Here is a 20,478-nt window from a genome sequence, read left to right as displayed (position 1 = left end):
TGTGTTTCCTGTCTAGAGAAGATCCTTTATCATTTGTTGAAGAGCTGGTTTGGTGGTGCAGAATTCTCTCAGCTTTTGCTTGTCTGTAATGCTTTTGATTTCTCCTTCATATTTGAATGAGATCTTTACTGGGTACAGTAATCTGGGTTGTAGGGTTTTCTCTTTCATCACTTTAAGTATGTCCTGCCATTCCCTTCTGGTCTGAAGAGTTTCTATTGAAAGATCAGCTGTTATCCTTATGGGAATCCCCTTGTGTGTTATTTGTTGTTTTTCCCTTGCTGCTTTAATATTTGTTCTTTGTGTTTGATCTTTGTTAATTTGATTAATATGTGTATTGGAGGTGTTCACCTTGGGTTTATCTTGTTTCGGACTCTCTGGGTTTCTTGGGCTTGGGTGACTATTTCCTTTCCCATTTTAGGAAAGTTTTCAACTATTATCTCCTCAAGTATTTTCTCATGACCTTTCTTTTTGTCTTCTTCTTCTGGGACACCTATGATTCGAATATTGGGGCATTTAACATTGTCCCAGAGGTCCCTGAGGTTGTCCTCATTTCTTTTAATTCTTTTTTTCCTTTTTTCCTCTATGCTTCATTTATTTCTACCATTGTATCTTCTACCTCACTTATCTTCTCTTCTGCCTCCATTATTCTACTGTTGGTTCCCTCCAGAGTGTTTTTTATCTCATTTATTGCATTATTCATTAATTATTGACTCTCTTTTATTTCTTCTAGGTCCTTGTTAAACATTTCTTGCATCTTCTCAATCCTTGTCTCCAGGCTATTTATCTGTAACTCCATTTTGTTTTCAAGATTTTGGATCATTTTTACTATCATTATTCCGAATTCTTTTTCGGGTAGACTCCCTTTCTCCTACTCTTTTGTTTGGTTTGGTGGGTATTTATCCTGTTCCTTTACCTGCTGAGTATTTCTCTGCCTTTTCATCTTGTTTAGATTGCTGTGTTTGGGGTGGCCTTTCTGTATTCTGGCAGTTTGTGGTTCCTCTTTATTGTGGAGATTCCTCCCTGTGGTGGGGTTGGGCGAGTGGTTTGTCAAGGTTTCCTGGTTAGGGAAGCTTGCGTCAGTGTTGTGGTGGGTGGAGATGGATTTCTTCTCTCTGGAGTGCAATGAAGTGTCCAGTAGTGAGTTTTGAGATGTTTATGGGTTTGGTGTGACTTTGGGCAGCCTGTATATTGAAACTCAGGGCTATGTTCCTGCATTGTGGTAGAATTTGCATGTTATGTCTTGCTCTGGAACTTGTTGGCTCTCAGGTGGTGCTTGGTTCAGTGTAGGTATGGAGGCTTTTGGATGAGCTCTTACCGATTAATGTTCCCTGAGTCAGGAGTTCTCTGGTGTTCTCGAGTTTTAGGCTTAAGCCTCCTGCCTCTGGTATCAGTCTTATTCTTACGGTAGCCTCAAGACTTCTCCATCCATACAGCACTGATGATAAAACATCTAGGTTAATGGTGAAAAGATTCTCCACAGTGAGGAACACCCAGAGAGGTTCACAGACTTACATGGAGAAGAGAAGAGGGAGGAGGGAGATAGAGGTGACCAGGAGGAGAAGAGGGGAATCAAAAGGGGAGAGAGCAATCTAGCCAGTAATCAATTTCCTATGTGCTCTCCACAGTCTGGAACCCTCAGAGAGGTTCACGGAGTTACACAGAGAAGAGCAGAGGGAGGAAGGAGATAGAGGTGGCCAGGAGGAGAAGAGGGGGAATCAAAAGGAGAGAGACAGATCTAGGCAGTAATCAGTTCCCTAAGTGTTTTCCACATCCCAGAACACACAAAGAGATTCACAGAGTTGGGTAGAGAAGAGAAGGGCGAGGGAGGAGATAGAGGTAACCTGGGGGAGAAAAAAGAGAGTCAAAAGGGGAAGAGAGTAATCAAGCCATTAATCACATTCCTAAGTAAAAATGGGTGCTGAAGATTGGATTCTTAAAGGTACAAAATTGATAACAAATACCAAAAAGCAAAGATTAAAAATCCAGAGTAGAGATTAGACTCTCAAAAATACAATATTAAAAAAAAAAATCACAAAAATTATAAAAATATATATGAAGTTTGCTTCAAAAATAGGGTCTTTTTTTGGAAAGGTAATAGTAGGTTATAAAAATGAAAATTAAAGGAGTAATAGAGGACTTTAAATTTTTTTAATTAAAAAAATTTTTTAAATGATAATAGTAAAAATATATCTAGGAATTTCTCTGGAGCTGTTGCAGGCAGTGTGGGGTCAGTTCAGTCTCAGATAGTTTCTTGCTTCAGCTTATACTTCTCAAGATCTATTGGCCCCTCCAATGTAGTCGGTGCTAACTACAGGGCTTTAATCTGTTGCACCTGTCATTTCCAAAGCAGTTCCCTCTGTTTATTTTGGCTTCTTCTGTTTGCAGGTCTCTTCAGTGTCTAATTTCTGCCCTGACACACGGGGGTGAAGGTGGTCACTTATTTAGGCTCACTTGTTCAATCGTGCTGTGGGGAGGGAGGAACACTGCAAACAAATATCACTGGTGTGTGTGGGGAGTGCTCACAGTGTCTCGGCCACACTGTGTTTGCCCCTGCTCACGGCATGTGTGCTTTCCCAGTCTACACTGCTCAGGCTCCAGTCTACAGTGCTAAAGAGCTCAGGCTCTGCAGAGGAACTGTCTAAAGTGGGCCCTGGGTTGTGTGCACTTCCCAGGTCTGAGCAGCTCAGGGACCAGGTGCTTGGAGAGCACACTCTCCCCGGGTAGTGGGTGTGTCTTATTGCCTCCCCTGTCCCAGCCACTCGGTTTCCTGGGTACACAGCAGGCACGCCATCTCAGGTGTACTGTGTGTCTCTTCTGGGGGGCAGATCTCTGGCTGTGACCCTCCCAGTGGATGTCAACTGTCCAGAATCCCAGAAGTCTTGGTTAGCAACTGGGAGCCTGCTTGCAGTTTGGTAGAGGATGCCATCTCTGGGGCCAAGATTGCCCCTTTCTGGCTCTGGCTGCCACCTGTCTGCCTCCCTGCCTCTGGCAGGGGATGGGCTGGTCCACAGCTGGCTAGCTCTTCTCTGGTATTAGCTTAGTCCTTTGTTCTGTGAGCGGGCCCTGCAGTGCCTTATGTTAGGGCTTTTTTGTGGGATAGTTCTCTCTCTCTCTTTTTTCCCTCACTCTCTCTCTGGCTATCCCACAATTTGGGTTGCTATCTCACATTAGCTCCCTCAGATTGCCCTCAGGACATTCAGGCCTGGTCCTTACCCTAAGCAATTGCAGCCTGTGCCTCCCTGTTCAGCCCATGCTTGCTGATGGCGGATGCGAGCATCTGGGCTACTTCTCTGCTGGGAGTTGCCGTTAGGCAAATAATCTGTGGGTTTTATTTATTTATTTATTTTTCCTCCTGGTTATGTTGCCCTCTGAGATTCCAAAACTCCCCACAGACTCACCGGTGAGAGGGTTTCCTGGTGCTTGGAAACTTCCCTTCTTTTAAGACTCCCTTCCTGGGATAGGTCTCCATCCCTAACCCTTTTGCCTCTATTTTTATCTTTTATATTTTGTCCTACCTCCTTTTGAAGACAATGGGCTGCCTTTCTGGGTGCCTGATGTCATCTGCCAGCGTTCAGAAATTTTCTCAGCGTTCAAATGTTCTTTCAATGAATTTGTCAGGGAGAAAGTGGTCTCCCTGTCCTATTCCTCCACCATCTTAGGACCATGCCCTCTGTAATTCTTAAAAGCAAAGCTGGGAGGGCTCAGGGTAAAGTCAACAGAGGTGGATGCTTGGGGTCAGGTGATATATGTGAGGTTGGAAGGAAACCATAGAGCTCCAGTCTTTGCTCTTCCCTGATGGGGCTGCAGCCTGCAGGGTAGACTAACTGGGAGGTGTGATCCAGGGGTGAGGTGGAGATCCTTCTCTTGAGTCAGAGAGTGAGACCTGGACTCTGCCCCCACAGCTGCGGGAGAAATATGGGGATGTCTTTACCATCTATCTGGGGTCTCGGCCTGCTGTCATCCTGTGGGGGTACGAAGCAATGAAGGAGGCTCTGGTGGATCAGGCCGAGGCATTCTCTGGCCGAGGGCACATCGCCATCATTGACCCTGTCTTCCAGGGAACAGGTGAGTGGGGGATGAGGGTGAGGACTAGGGAGGGGAGGAGGGAACATCCCATGTGTCTTCTCAACCTTCCCTCCACGCCCCACCATCAGGTGTGGTCTTTGCCAACGGAAAGTCATGGAAGGTTCTACGGCGATTCTCTGTGACCACTATGAAGGACTTTGGGATGGGGAAGCGGAGTATTGAGGAACGAATCAAGGAGGAGGCTCAGTGTCTGGTGGAGGAGCTTCAGAAATCCCAGGGTGAGTGCAGGCTGGGTGGAGGTGGGGATGAGATGGGGTGAGAGAGAGGGAGAGGGCATGTGACTGATAAAGAGAGATCCAGAGACAAAGACAGAGAGAGGCAGAAACAGGTTCAGATAAAGAGAGGAGAAGGAGATAGAGACAGAAAAAGAGAAAGAGAATGAGGAAAAACAGAGAGAGACAGAGACTAGCAAAGAGAGAGGGAGAGGCAGATAAAGTAGACAGAAGCACAGAGAGCACAGACAGAGAGAAACACAGCAAAAGCAAGACAGAGAGATATGGAGAAGGTGACACAATAAATCTAGGAACAGAAGCTGCAAGGAAAAGTGAAAGCAAAAAGTAAAGGGAGTAGGGAGTTATTAAAGTCAGGGGAACACAGAATGTCAATGAGGCTAAGGAGAGGGGCTACAAAGATGTGGCAAGAGAACAGAGAAGGAGTGAGTCTGAAAGAAAGAGTGAATGAAAAGACCAGAGAAAGTCAGCCCAAGACATAGAACAAGAAAAGCAACAAGAGACTCAGAGGTGAAGACTTTCAGAAAGAAAATCTTAGATACCCAATGAAAACCCAGTCAGCCAAGAGAAAGACAAAGAAACTAATCAAAGAAGCTAGGATGAAATGGCACCAGTCAGGTCAGAGCCAACCAGAAGGACTGTGCAGGGGACCCCTCCCCCCATGACAGACCTCTCTCCTCAGGGGCCTACCTGGATCCTCATTTCCTCTTTAACGCCATCACCGCCAACATAGTCTGCTCCATTGTCTTTGGTGAGCGCTTTAATTACCAGGACCCTAGACTATTACAGCTGCTACATTTACTTAATGAAATCTTCATCATTCTCTGCTCCTTCTATACCCAGGTGAGTCATCAACTGCATAGTGGGCCAGCAATTAGGGTGGTGGACCCCAGGAAGAGATCAGATACTTTCTGTCCTGAACACTAAATATGGAAGGTTTAGTGGCCCTCCCAGGTGAGACCATCCGTCAGTTTGGGGGTCTGAATCAGGCCTTGGACAGGACGGGCTTCGAGAGAAGGAACCTCAGCAGATGTGAGAGTGACTGGGGCTGGGTGCAGAGGTCCATGCACCACTGTTTGTGTGTGTGTTTGTGTGAGTGTGTGTGTGTGTGAGTGTGTGCATGCACATTCAGTTGGGAGGCACACCCTCCAAGTCCACAGGGTGAACGATACCCTTTAGATGTTGCTACATGTGCAGCTCAGAGCATCAACACTCACAGAACCAGCCAAGTGAATACAATGGGTTCTGCACCTTGTCTGCTGCCCTGTAGGTGTTTGAAATCTTTCCGGGCATCTTGAAACACTTTTCTGGCACACACACCCGCTTGTACAGCATGATTGAAGAAGTGAAAGATTTTATCACTGAGAACATGGAGAGGCACCAGAAGATGCTGGATCCCAGTGGCCCTAAGGACTTCATTGATTCCTTCCTGCTTCGCATGGACAAGGCAAGACCTGTGCAGGATATGCGTTGGGGATGGGAAACAGAGCGATGGAAACTGTACTGACATTGAACTAATATCTTTGGGTGCGATGTACGTGTTCTTTAAACGTTGAAGTAGTTCCCTAAGGATCAGCAAGAAAGCCAAAATCCATAATCCCCCACCATTTTTCCCTATGCCTCTCCAAGCCTTCCTCCCAACAGCCTTTAAAGAGCTGATAACTAAGCAGTTAACATGTGTCCAGTAAGCTTTTTCTGAGACACAGCTCACGCCTTCCCCCAGCTGTGACAGAGTCAAGTCTGTTCTGATTGGTCAAGCTCCATGTATATTCAGATTGATAAAGACCAATGTCTGTTCTGATTGGTGCAGGCCAATGTCTGTTCTGATTGGTCTGGCAAGAGCCATACCAGTTGTTAAATATGGACAAGGCAAGGTCTGCCCTGGGGGAGCCAGAAAGAGAGTGATAGACACACTACTGACATTGAGCTAGTATCTTTGTGTGGGAGGTATGTGTTCTTTAAATGTTGAAATACTTCCCTAAGGATTAGCAAGCAGTCCATGGTCCAATCCCTCCCCTCTATTCCTTCCTAATCCTCTCCAAGCCTTCCTTCTGGAATGCGTTTAAAGAGATTAAGACCAAGGAGTTAACATGTGGCCCAGTAAGCTTACTCTGAGATGGATCTCACTCGTTCCCCCAATTCTGAGACACAGAACTGAGTCTGTTCTGATTAGTCAGAAGCCCACATCTGTTCTAACTGATTGAGACCAATGTCTGTTCTGGCAAGTGCCTACTAGTTGTTAAATATGTTCAGCAATATCCCTGGAATGTAAGCTGCAAAGGCCAATCGGGAGTGCAATGACACCCAAGGACAGAGAAAATCAACAACAGCAATGACATCAACAAATTAACCTCTAACTTTCATTGAGCTTATCATACATTATCAAAGTGACTCCATAAGGATGTGCTAAGGCACCAAAAGGTTATATTCCTTGCCCAAATACACACAGCTGGTAAATGTTAGGGCCAGAATTTGAAGTCCAGGCACTTTCACTCTGGAGCTCACCCTTTTGGTACCTTTTTGGCCTTGATTAGAGAAAAAAAGTTTCAAGAAAAAGAATAACTGGCACAGAGGAACATGGTGTTGGTAGGGAGATAATAAGACTCAGAAACTGGGAATTTCTGCAGGGTGAAATGTTAAGAATCAGCCATCTCCATCTCTAGGAGCGCTTAGATCCTGAGAGTGAGTTTCACCAGAAGAATCTCGTTCACACGGTGCTCTCACTGTTCTTTGCTGGTACAGAGACCTCCAGCTCCACACTCTGCTTTGGGTTTCTACTCCTTCTTAAGAACCCTGATGTCTTAGGTGAGCTGGGCTTATGGGAGGTGGGGGCAGGGGAGGAATGAGGGTCTGTCTGTAAGGCCATGCTGGAAGGCTGATAGGCTAAGACAGATAACTTCTGTCCTGAGGATCTGGGGGTGGGGGTGGGGGGGGGAACAAACCACCCCAAGGGCTTCCCTGGTAGCTCAGCTGGTAAAGAATCCTCCTGCAATGGGGGAGACCTGGGTTGGATCCCTGTGTTGGGAAGATCCTCTGGAGGAGGACATAGCAACCCACTCCAATATTCTTGCCTGGAGAATCCTCATGGACAGAGGCGTCTGGTGGGCTATAGTCCATGGGATTGCAAGGAGTCATACGTGACTGAGCAACTAAGCACAGCACATAGGCATTTGTAACTTGTAATAAAAGTTTGCTAGAGACAAAGCTCTTTAAAGTTGACAAAGCACTTTAGGATTTACTTTACAAAGAATTTTTCATGCAGGCAAACACCGTCTGGTATAGAAGGTGTTTGTACTTACGAAGTGTTTTGCAATCTGCCCTGAGTGATGGTAAGGTGCCTTCTGGTTTTCAAAGACTGCTCCTGACGTAAAGCATTACCTTTTACAGTGCATTTTGCTGTCTACTAAAGTACAGGATTCTTGCCAACTACTCTTTGAGGTGGACTAAGAACTTGACTTTTTAATATATATTGCCAAATTACAACTAATTAAAAAGCACCTTCATTGGTTCTCATGTTGATGTCTGCAGATCAGACTTGGAGAAACTCTCACCTCATCAAACTCCATTGTTTCATAAGAATGAATTTAAGGCCAGCCTGAGGAAATGACTTATCTAAAATCACATAGTGCATGAGTGTGACAAAAGGAGATGACACCAGTTTCAGCTACAACTCATTTTTAGTTGGAAAAGCAAAAAACACCATTAAGTGTTGAATGAATTTCCACCCACCCATCCTTACCCAAGTTACCCCCTGTCATAATTCATAACTAGAGTAGAAATAACAGGTAAGACTTCTTCACAAACAAGTTTCTAACTTTCTTTTTTGATGCTTTCATTGAGAGGAATGATAAGCCAATATCTTAGAAAAGAATTTACAAGACCCTCTCATCAGTCTGCAGGTCATTTTCAGGTCACTTGGTTGAGTCCACTGTTATGGGCATTTATTGACATACCCTCCTCCCACCTGAACTGTTCTCAGAGAAAGTCCAGGCAGAAATCGACAGAGTGATTGGTGCACACCGTCTCCCAGCTCTGGAAGATCGGGCAAAAATGCCTTATACAGATGCCGTCATCCACGAGATTCAGAGATTCAGTGACCTAGTCCCTGTTGGTGTCCCCCACTCTGTCACCAAGGACACTCACTTCCGAGGATATTACCTCCCTAAGGTGAGACCAGCAGGGTCACAAATCTTGACTGTAGGTGCTGTTTGCCTCCAGTCCTATGGCTCATTATCTGGTTGTTGGACTATGATAAGAATTTTCATTTCCAGATTTCTATGGAAGAGAAGAGATTTTACAAATATACTGAAGTCTTCTTTCTTTTGTTCAGTCATATTTATTACCTTTACAAGATATTAGGTTTGCTGGAGAAAATAGAATATACTTTTGAAGCTTGTTATACAGTAGAGTTGGTTTTTTTAAATCTTTTAAAATAATTTCTTCTTAATGTTTATATGAATCCATGTGTTTATATATATCCATACACACAACAATTGGCTCATACTGTGGCAGTCACTTTGCAACTGAGTGACCTTGTCTTCCTATGCATCTAGCACAATTTGCAATTTGTGTGTGTGTGTGTGTGTGTGTGTGTGTGTATGTGAGTGTGCCTTTCTTTTTTTTAATATAACGGTTTGCTGTGGATATATTGTTCAGGTCAATGCCTATGGTTATAACTCATTTTTGTGTGTGTGGGAGCTTACTTTGCTGAGCATAGGTGTACCTAGAGGTGATATCCACAGTTTTGAATCACCCAATGAACAGCACCCATCAGGTTATATTCTGGCTCCAGTCTTGGAGTCAGCTCTTTATAGGGCTCTGCTGTCTGATATGAACCTTTTAGTTGATGGATCATAAAGTAGACCAAGGGGTCTTGGGAATGAAGGATCAGGGTGGTTGGTAAGGATACCTGGAGGGATGGGACACTAGCAACCAAATGGGGGAGAGTCATTTAAACATTCCTGCCACCAACTATAGAGCTCATTATCAGCTGTGGAGGCACATTAATAGATTCAGCCACTCTTTGTTAATGGTCATTTGGGTCCAAGGTCAGAGAAACCCCAGTAAGATGGTACGTGCTGGGAAAGGGCATTAGAGGGCAGACAGACTGAAACCACAATCACAGAAAAGTAACCAATCTAATCACATGGACCACAGCCTTGTCTAACTCAATGTAACTATGAGCCATGCCATCTATGGCCACACTAGATGGATGGGTCGTGGTGGAGAGTTCTGACAAAATGAAGTCCACTGGAGAAGGGAATGGTAAACCACTTATTCTTGCCTTGAGAGCCCAATAAACAGTATGAAAAGGCAAAAAGATAGAACACTGTAAGATGAACTCCCCAGGTCAATAGGTGCCCAATATGCTACTAAAGATCAGTAGAGAAATAACCCAAAAAGAATGAAGAGACGGAACCAAAGCAAAAACAACAACCAGTTGTGGATGTGACTGGTGATGGAAGCAAGGTCCGATGTTGTAAAGAGCAATATTGCATCAGTTAAGTTCAGTTCACTTCACTCGCTCAGTCATGTCCGAATCTTTGCGACCCCATTAACCGCAGCACACCAGGCCTCCCTGTCCATCACCAACTCCTGGAGTCCACCCAAATCATGTACATTGAGTCGGTGATGCCATCCAACCATCTCATCCTCTGTTGTCCCCTTCTACTCCTGCTCTCAATCTTTGCCAGCATCAGGGTCTTTTGCAATGAGTCAGCTCTTCACATCAGGTGGCAAAAGTATTGGAGTTTCACCTTCAGCATCAGTCCTTCCAATGAACTCCCAGGACTGATCTTCTTTAGGATGGACTGGTTGGATCTCCTCGAAGTCCAAGGGACTCTCAAGAGTCTTCTCCCAACGCCACAGTTCAAAAGCATCAATTCTTTGGCACTCAGCTTTCTTTATAGTCCAACTCTCACATCCATACATGACTACTGCAAAAACCATAGCCTTGACTAGACAGACCTTTGTTGGCAAAGTAATGTCTCTGCTTTTTAATATGATGTCTAGGTTGGTCATAACTTTCCTTCCAAGGAGTAAGTGTCTTTTAATTTCATGGCTGCAATCACCATCTGCAGTAATTTTGGAGCCCAGAAAAATAAAGTCTGACACTGTTTCCACTGTTTCCCCATCTATTCGCCATGAAGTGATGGGACCGGATGCCATGATCTTAGTTTTCTGAATGTTGAGCTTTAAGCCAACTTTTCCACTCTCCTCTTTCACTTTCATCAAGAAGCTTTTTAGTTCTTCTTCACTTTCTGCCATAAGGGTGGTGTCATTTGCATATCTGAGGTTATTGATATTTCTCCCAGCAATCTTGATTCCAGCTTGTGCTTCCTCCACCCCAGCATTTCTCATGATGTACTCTGCATATAAGTTAAATAAGCAGGGTGACAATATACAGCCTTGACATACTCCTTTTCCTGTTTGGAACCAGTCTGTTGTTCCATGTCCAGTTCTAACTGTTGCTTCCTAACCTGCATACAGATTTCTCAAGAGGCAGGTCAGGTGGTCTGGTATTCCTATCTCTTGAAGAATTTTCCACAGTTTATTGTGATCCACACAGTCAAAGGCTTTGGCATAGTCAATAAAGCAGAAATAGAAGTTTTTCTGGAACTCTCTTGCTTTTTGAATGATCCAGCAGATGTTGGCAATTTGATCTCTAGTTCCTCTGCCTTTTCTAAAACCAGCTTGAACATCTGGAAGTTCATGGTTCACGTATTGCTGCGGCCTGGCTTGGAGAATTTTAAGCATTACTTTACTAGCATGTGAGATGAGTGCAATTGTGCGGTAGTTTGAGCCTTCTTTGGCATTGCCTTTCTTTAGGATTGGAATGAAAACTGACTTTTTCCAGTCCTGTGGCCACTGCTGAGTTTTCCAAATTTGCTGGCATATTGAGTGCAACGCTTTCACAGCATCATCTTTCAGGATTTGAAATAGCTCAACTGGAATTCCATCACCTCCACTAGGAACCTGGAATGTTAGGTCCATGAATCAAGGCAAATTGCAAGTGATCAAACAGGAGATGGCAAGAGTGAATGTTGACATTTTAGGAATCAGCAAACTAAAATGGACTGGAATTGGTGAATTTGACTCAGATGACCATTATATCTACTACTGTGGGCAAGAATCCCTTAGAAGAAATGGAGCAGCCATCATGGTCAACAAAAGGGTCCGAAATGCAGTACTTGGATGCAGTCTCAAAAAGACAGAATGATCTCTGTTCGTTTCCAATGCAAACCATTCAATATCACAGTAATCCAAGCCTATGCCCCAACCAGCAATGCTGAAGAAGCGGAAGTTGAACGGTTCTATGAAGACCTACAAGACCTTCTAGAACTAACATCCAAAAAAGATGTCCTTTTCATTATAGAGGACTGGAATGCAAAAGCAGGAAATCAAGAAACACCTGGAGTAACAGGCAAATTTGTCTTTGGAGTACAGAATGAAGCAGGGCAAAGGCTCATAGAGTTTTGCCAAGAGAATGCAAATACCTTCTTCCAACAACACAAGAGAAGACTCTATACATGGACATAGCCAGATTGTCAACACTGAAATCAGATTGATTATATTCTTTGCCATCAAAGATGGAGAAGCTTTATACAGTCAGCAAAAAGAAAACTGAGAGCTGACTGTAGCTCAGATCATGAACTCTATTGCCAAATTCAGACTGAAATTGAAGAAAGTAGGGAAAACCACTAGACATTCAGATATGACCTAAATCAAGTCCCTAATGATTACACAGTGGAAGTGAGAAATAGATTTAAGTGACTGGATCTGGTAGACAGAGTGCCTGATGAACTATGGATGGAGGTTTGTGACATTGTACAGGAGACCTCATGGAAAAGAAATGCAAAAAAGCAAAATGGCTGTCTGAGGAGGCCTTACAAATAGCTGTGAAAAGAAGAGAAGTGAAAAGCAAAGGAGAAAAGGAAAGATATTCCCATTTGAATGCAGAGTTCCAAAGAATAGCAAGGAGAGATAAGAAAGCCTCCCTCAGTGATCAGTGCAAAGAAATAGAGGAAAACAACAGAATGGGAAAGACTAGAGATCTCTTCAAGAAAAGTAGAGATACCAAGGGAACACTCAGGCAAATATGAGCTCAATAAAGGACAGAAATGGTATGGACCTAACAGAAGCAGAAGATATTAAGAAAAGGTGGCAAGAATACACAGAAGAACTGTCCAAAAAAGATCTTCACGATGCAGATAATCATGATGGTGTGATCACTCACCTAGAGCCAGACATCCTGGAATGTGAAGTCAAGTGGGCCTTAGAAAGCATCACTATGAACAAAGCTAGTGGAGGTGATGGAATTCCAGTTGAGCTATTTCAAATCCTGAAAGATGATGTTGTGAAAGTGCTGCACTCAATATGCCAGCAAATTTGGAAAACTCAGCAGTGGCCTCAGGACTGGAAAAGGTCAGTTTTCATTCCAATCCTAAAGAAAGGCAATGCCAAAGAAGGCTCAAACTACTGCACAATTGCACTCATCTCACATGCTAGTAAAGTAATGCTTAAAATTCTCCAAGCTAGGCTTCAGCAATACGTGAACCATGAACTTCCAGATGTTCAAGCTGGTTTTAGAAAAGGCAGAGGAACCAGAGATCAAATTGCCAACATCCATTGGATCATCAAAAAAGCAAGAGAGTTCCAGAAAAACTTCTATTTCTGCTTTATTGACTTTGACTGTGTGGATCACAATAAACTGTGGAAAATTCTTCAAGAGATAGGAATACCAGACCACCTGACCTGCCTCTTTGAGAAATCCGTATGCAGGTTAGGAAGCAACAGTTAGAACTGGACATGGAACAACAGACTGGTTCCAAATAGGATAAGGAGTATGTCAAGGCTGTATATTGTCACCCTGCTTATTTAACTTATATGCAGAATACATCATGAGAAATGCTGGGGTGGAGGAAGCACAAGCTGGAATCAAGATTGCTGGGAGAAATATCAATAACTTCAGTTATGCAGATGACACCACCCTTATGGCAGAAAGTGAAGAAGAACTAAAAAGCTTCTTGATGAAAGTGAAAGAGGAGAGTGAAAAAGTTGGCTTAAAGCTCAACATTCAGAAAACTAAGATCATGGTATCTGGTCCCATCACTTCATGGTGAATAGATGGGGAAACAGTGGAAACAGTGTCAGACTTTATTTTTCTGGGCTCCAAAATTACTGCAGATAGTGATTGCAGCCATGAAATTAAAAGACACTTTCTCCTTGAAAGAAAAGCTATGACCAACCTAGACAGCATATTAAAAAGCAGAGACATTACTTTGTCAACAAAGGTCTGTCTAGTCAAAGCTACAGTTTTTGCAGTAGTCATGTATGGTTGTGAGAGTTGGACTATAAAGAAAGCTGAGCGCCGAAGAATGATGCTTTTGAACTGTGGTGTTGGAGAAGACTCTTGAGAGTCACTTGGACTGCAAGGCGATTCAACCAGTCCATCCTAACGGAAATCAGTCCTGAGTGTTCATTGGAAGGACTGATGTTGAAGCTGAAACTCCAATAATTTGGCCACCTGATGTGAAGAGCTGACTCATTGTAAAAGACCATGATGCTGGGAAAGAGTGAGGGCAGGAGGAGAAAGGGATGACAGAAGATGAGATGGTTGAAAAGCATCACCAACTCAGTGGAGATGAGTTTGAGTAAACTCTGGGAGTTGGTGATGCACAAGGAGGCCCCATTGCCCATGGGGTCGCAAAGAGTCGGACACCACAGAGCGACTGAACTGATGAACTGATGGTTCCACTTGTTTTTAACATCTCTTTGGGCATTACCGTGTACCCCGTCCTGAGCTCTGCCCTCCAAGACCCACGCCACTTTGAGAAGCCAAATACCTTCTATCCTGGCCACTTCCTGGATGCGCAGGGCAACTTCAGGAAGCCGGAAGTCTTCATCCCATTCTCCATGGGTAAGTCATGCTCTTTCTTCCCCATGAAAATGCCTGCTTGCTCACACTCTGTGTGTAACTCTCTTTCTTGATCCAACTCCAAACACTAGGTGAACGTTTTTGGGAAAATATGACAATTCTGAAGGATATAGAAAGACATCTACAGAGACAAAGATAGTGTGAAGGGGAAAAGAAAGGATGAGGTACGATGGAGGAGGAAGATGGAGACTCAGTGATAGAGATAAAGTGACAGCACAGACACACACATGCACGCTCAAAATAACAGACAAATAAATGATCCATTACCAAGCACCTGTTATGTGCCGAAATCAAGGAAAGGCATTTTCCACATTTTCTCTGAAAATGAAAATAACCATTATTTTTCTAATTTATACAAAGCAAGAAATAATAAAATTCAATTTGAAAATCACCTGTAACTTACCACTCAACCACACTTATTAATAACAGAGGATGTCCTTTTATTAGTATGTATACGAACACAAAGGTTTAGATGGATAGATGGATAGATAGGTAGATAAATAGCTACATACATGGATACACAGATAGATACACAGACAATAGGTAAGAAAATGAAAGAATAGTAAAAATGAAGGAAGAGAAAAGAAGGGAGATTCGGTGATTTATTTCTTGTTTGTCAATTGTTAATCCAAGCCATGGACTAGCGTGAGGTTCAGAAGGCACTTAAAGAACAGAGATTTAAGGAATATTCATTCTTGGATTTGCATGTGTGCCCTGATTCAATCAGATTTCCCATGTGGTTCAGTGGTAAGAAATCCACCTGCCAATGCAGGAGACACAGATTAGATCCCTGGGTCAGGAATATCCCCTGGAGAAGGAAAGGGCAACTCACTCCAGTATTCTTGCCTGGGAAATCCCAAGGACAGAGGAGCCTGGTGGGCTACAGGCCATGGGGTTGCAAAAGAGTCAGACACGACTGAGCAACTATACAACAACCTAATTCAACCATCTATAAAATAATTCAACTTTTAGTCACTGACTTGAAATTTATCATATTTAAAAAATTTCAATCTGAGTAGATCTAAATCTGGTTCATTTACTCATCTGTCTTTCTAGCTATATAATACTGCTTGACTATTTCTACCCAAGAAATATGTTTTATTATTTTACAGTTGCTAGTCTCTCTGTATTACTCTTCTTCTATAGATAGTTCTATGGGTTTTCTTTTTTTTAAACATATTTTGTTTTCCTTCCAAGTATACTTTGGAATTATTTTGTCAAAGTCTCAAAAACTCCCCCTGAAATTTTATTAAGATTAACCTGAATTTGTAGTTTACATTGAATAACTTTGACAGCTTTACAAATTCAAATAACTTTGACAGCCCAGTCTAGAAGAAGGGCTTCCCAGGTGGCTCAGTAGTAAAGAATATGCCTTCCAATGCAGGAGACATGAGTTCGATTCCTTGGTTGGGAAGATCCCCTGGAGGAAAAGATGGTAACCCACTCCAGTATTCTTGCCAGGGAAACTCCATGGACAGAAGAGCCTGGCAGGCTACCGTCTGTGGGCTCGCACAGAGTTGGACAGGACTGAGCACACACACAGTCAAGAAGATAGCATTTCCTTTGAATCACCTCTATATCAGTTGAATTTTTTTTAACTAGGTTTTGAATACTTCTAGATAGATTTATTCCTAAGAAACATGAGAAGAGATTGTTGCTATTAGTAGCTTTTTCTTCTGATTATAAAGCTAATGTATTGTTGAAAGTTTAGAGAATAGAAAACGGTATAATTTTTAAACAAACAAACAAAAAAGAACACTATTCCCTCATGGAGGCCTAAGGAGCTTTTCTAATGAGCTTATCTAAACCTTAAGGGCTTCTCAGGTGGTGCTTGTGGTAAAGAACTTGCCTGCCAATGCAGGAGAAGTAAAAGACACAGATAGATTCGATCCTTGGGTTGGGAAGATCCCTAGGAGGAGGGCATGGCAACCCACTCCAGTATTCTTGCCTGGTGAATCCAATGGACAGAGGAGCCTGGTAGGCTACAGTCCATAGGTCGCAAACAGTCCAACACAACTGAAGTGACTTAGCAAGCATGCATGCAAACCTAATAACCAGACTTTGCTGGTGGTCGAGTGGTTAAGACCCTGGACTCCCACTGCAGTGGGCATGGGTTCCATCCCTGGTCAGGGAGCTAAGATCTCACATGCCATGAGGGGCGGCCAAAAAGAAAAGATCAACCCAATTACTTTCTAAGATCCTTTCTCCAAATACCATTGCATTGGGAGGTAGGGCTGCAACATATAAATTCTGAAAGGACACGATTAAGTTCACAGCAATCTTTTGATGTAGTATTTAAAATTTTTAGAATAGGTATATCAGAAATCCACTGGTATTTTGAAATGTATATTTCTGTCATAACAGACAATTTCCTTATATTACTTTTACAACTAACCATTTTTCATTCTCTTGGGTTTTCCAAATAATTGGCATTTGCATCTGCAAAAGATGATATTTTGACTTTTTTGTTTCTTCTGTTAAAGTCATATGTTTTCCCTAATATGAGCTAGCACCTCTGGAAACATGGGAAGTAATAGTAATGACAGTAAAAGTAGTGACTTCTAATTTTAAGGAGAATATTTTTCTTTTCTCTCTTAAGCTTAATGATGGCTATGATCTATTCCAGATATTTTATGGCTATTCTAACATATTTTGTTGTTCAGTCAATAAGTCATGTCTGACTTTTTGTGACCCCGTGAACTGCATCATGCCAGGCTTCCCTGTCCTTCACTATCTCCCAGAGTTTGCTCAAACTCATGTCCATTGAGTCAGTGATCCTACCATATATTTTTCTCAATTCTATTCTCTTTTTTTGGACACGGCGCACATTTTGTGGGCTCTGAGATCTCTGACTGGGAATTGAACATGTGTCCCCTGCAGTGAAAATGCAAAATACTAACCACTGGACTGCCAGAGAAGGTCCCAATTTTTCTCAACTCTAAATGAAATTAAGGAAAGATCTTTTTAATGTCTATTTTACAACAAGATTTTATTTTTTGAAAAATTTGATCAGGATGTTATATTGAGTAGTAATCTTTTCAGCTCCTGTCAAGATGATCAAATTGCTTTGCTCCTTTGACGTCTGAGTGTTGACTCATTCTCTCTCTTGTAGAATTGGAAAAAGAGAGGCTCAGGGTTCAGGGGACTTGGCCAAGCCCCTGTAGAAAGTCATGATCTATGGAGGTCAGGGCAGGGCTAAGCTGTGATAAACTCTCTGAATATCTCAGCAACTGAGAGCCAAAAGATTGTTTTCCTGATCATGCAACATGCCCATCCCAAACCATGACAGTCATGTAGAAAAGGGAGTTAACGGAGGCTCTATCCTGAAACATGAAGACACAGGGAAAACAGTGTGACATGTATAAGTTTAGCCTTCACTTCGTGGGACTAAGAAAATCCCATCCAAGTTCAATGTGGCTGAGATGTTATACACCCAGAGATGATCTATGAATACTTATGAAGCATAGTGAACTTAGCCACACACTCAAGGCAGCTCTCTGGGCTCCTTTCCTTCCCATGAGACTGCGGGTCAACAGGATATAGTGGAAACTCTAGCCCAGCCCAGGGACATGCTGACCTCACCCTTGGTTATTCCAGTGGACACAGCCTGTGCTGAAGTCAGTGGATACTTAGGGCTCCATCTCGATGGGACAATTTGTGGTGGTCAAACTCATCGTGCAGGGAGACATGAGTAGGTGTTATGAGAGTCAGAAAAATGGGGGCAAAGGTGAACAGAGTGCTATTCAAGTCTTTATAAGCATGAAGTGGGCATGGCCAGTCAGAACCTCCACAGGTTGGGGTGTGGGGATTGGGTCTGGGAGGCTGACTTTGTTGGCTGCTGATTGTGGGTAGGACCAAGGAGCTGAGAGGAAGGTCAAGGTGGCCAGAAGAGTGGGGACACTGAGAAGTTTAGACCAAATGATCAGATGTAGGTCAATATTTGATCAGCCAGGTGCCCGCCTACTCCAGGGTAGGCCAAAAGTTTCAGCTCCCCTGAACTCATCTCTCATGGTCTTCATACCTAGAGCATATTGCCACAGATTTCTCCAGCATTTTCACATTTTTTTTCTCATAAATTGGCTTAGTTGACAGTATACTTAACCAGAGACACACAAAAAAATGAGACACAAAAGGACTTGGTACCAGGAGGGACAGAGGAGGGCACTGTACTGGATAATCCCAGAGGAGGCAGAACTGAAATATAACTGAGATAGAAATGTATGAGCACTGCTCACCCTATGCCCGCCCCCACTCTCAGCCCCTACTAACGTTGTTGGTGGTGTTGGTACTGAGGACAAGAATAGGATCAGAACACCTCGCATGTAAATCTATGTAAATGAACATGCAAATATCCTGGGGTTTTGGGGAATGGGGCAACCAAATGTTCTCAAGTTCAGCTTCATGTTGATAAACTTTTACTTTTTGCTTGTCACCATCTACTCTGCACACCCCTGCCCTCCTCCTTCTTCAAGTTGAAATAGCTAATTCAGCCCTCAACTTCTATGATGTGTGACTCCAAAATAGTTTCCTTAACCTCTCTGATCTTATCCTCCAATGATACTCTCTCCCTTATACCCGCAGGAAAACGCCTCTGTTTGGGTGAGAGCTTGGCCCGCTCAGAGCTCTTCCTCTTCTTGACCACTCTGCTGCAGAACTTCTCTTTGGGGTCTCCCAAGGCCCCTGAAGACATCGACCTCTCGCCAAGGGAGAATGGGCTGGGGAGACCACCTCCTTTTTTCCAGGTCCGCTTCCTGCCCCGCAGAGGAGGGGGAGGGCAAGAAGAAGCCTAGATGTCCTCTGAGTCCTTGCATCCAGCCCCTGCCTCTGTCCAGAATTAACATGTGCAGGCTCCACCCTGCTCACTTTCTCCTGTGGAAAGTCCCTTTTGTGGTCTCTCCATCCATCCTGCTGTAATCACCACTTATTCCTAGATGGCCTGTACTGTTGACTGAGGATATTTCAGGGTCAAGAAATACGGGCTGGACTTCCCTGGTGGTCCATTGGTAAAGAATTAGCCTAGCAGTGCAGAGGACATAGATTCAGTTCCTGATTTGGAAAGATTCCACATGCCACGAGGCAACTGGGTCTGTGTGTCACAACTGCTGAAGCCCTTGCTCTAGAGCCTGTGCTCCGCAACAAGAGAGGCCACCTCAATGAGAAACTCGAGCAGCGCAATTAGAGAGTAGTCTCCAATTGCCACAACTAAAGAGAAAGCCCACGTGCTGCAACAAAGATCCAAGTGCAGCCAAAAACAAACAAATAAATAAAAATTAAAAAAAAAAAAAAAGAATTACCTTCAATAACTTAGTGTTACCACCATCCCTAGAACAGTTAGGGTAACTAAGGCCCCAGAGGAGGGCAAGATTTAGAGCCAAGCTTACCCAGAACAGCAGCATCAGCACCAGATCTCCTGCCTGCCTCCCCTTGTCTCCATCTACTCTGCATACCCCTGCCCCCCTCCTCCGTTGAATTGAAAGGGCTCATTCAGCCCTCAACTTCTGCGCTGCATGACTCCAAAATAGCTCTTTTACCTCTCTGATCTTATCCTCCAATATCATTGAAACCAAAATAAAGTTCTGTTCTTTCTGGACAATGGCTATCTGTGCTCCATGTCTCTCTCTCTTTTCAGGTAAAATTTGCATATTGTAACATTAACCACAGCTATTTTAAGGTGTACATTTCAATGGCACTTAGTCCAATCATAATGTTGTGTAAGGATCAATTCCATCTATTTCAAAACATTTTCATCATCCCATAACAAAACTCCATCCTGCTAAAATATGTCAGTCTCCAGTTCTCTCCTCCCACTGACCCCCAACAACCATTAGTGTGCTTTTTTTTCACGTGAATTTACCAATTCTGGAAATTTCATATAAATAGCATCATACAGTAAGTGATTTTCTCTGGGTCTTTCATTTAGCTTGCCACTTCATGAGAAGAGTTGACTCATTGGAAAAGACTCTGATGCTGGGAGGGATTGGGGGCGGGAGGAGAAGGGGATGACAGAGGATGAGACGGCTGGATGGCATCACTGACTCGATGGACATGAGTCTGGGTGAACTCCGGGAGTTGGTGATGGATAGGGAGGCCTGGCGTGCTGCGATTCATGGGGTCGCAAAGAGTCGGACACGACTGAGCGACTGAACTGAACTGAACTGAACTATCAGGATTGAATCATATTGTAGCAGGTATCAGTACATCATTCGTTTTATGGCCAAATAATAT

The 20,478-nt window shown here is 43.4% G+C and overlaps 1 protein-coding gene across 2 annotated transcripts in view; it reads left to right on the top strand.

Annotated features, from left to right (window-relative positions):
- The window catches only part of LOC102403709 (cytochrome P450 2B4-like), a 33,502-nt gene extending 13,632 nt beyond the window's left edge, over window positions 1–19,870 (top strand). Inside the window, exons 2-9 of one of the 2 annotated variants that reach the window (XM_025269141.3) lie at window positions 3,903–4,065; window positions 4,155–4,304; window positions 4,999–5,159; window positions 5,587–5,763; window positions 6,980–7,121; window positions 8,296–8,483; window positions 14,094–14,235; window positions 18,835–19,868. In XM_025269141.3, the coding sequence (XP_025124926.3) occupies window positions 3,903–4,065; window positions 4,155–4,304; window positions 4,999–5,159; window positions 5,587–5,763; window positions 6,980–7,121; window positions 8,296–8,483; window positions 14,094–14,235; window positions 18,835–19,043 (1,332 nt within the window). In that variant the 3' untranslated portion in view covers window positions 19,044–19,868. Of the gene's footprint in view, window positions 1–3,902; window positions 4,066–4,154; window positions 4,305–4,998; window positions 5,160–5,586; window positions 5,764–6,979; window positions 7,122–8,295; window positions 8,484–14,093; window positions 14,236–18,834 lie in introns of both variants that reach the window. The other variant, XM_044930678.2, reaches the window with a different exon arrangement.
- Window positions 19,871–20,478: the final 608 nt, after the last annotated feature.

Source organism: Bubalus bubalis, chromosome 18, assembly GCF_019923935.1.
Source record: "Bubalus bubalis isolate 160015118507 breed Murrah chromosome 18, NDDB_SH_1, whole genome shotgun sequence".
Taxonomy (NCBI): domain Eukaryota; kingdom Metazoa; phylum Chordata; class Mammalia; order Artiodactyla; family Bovidae; genus Bubalus; species Bubalus bubalis.
This window is presented reverse-complemented; position numbering and strand designations above follow the sequence as displayed.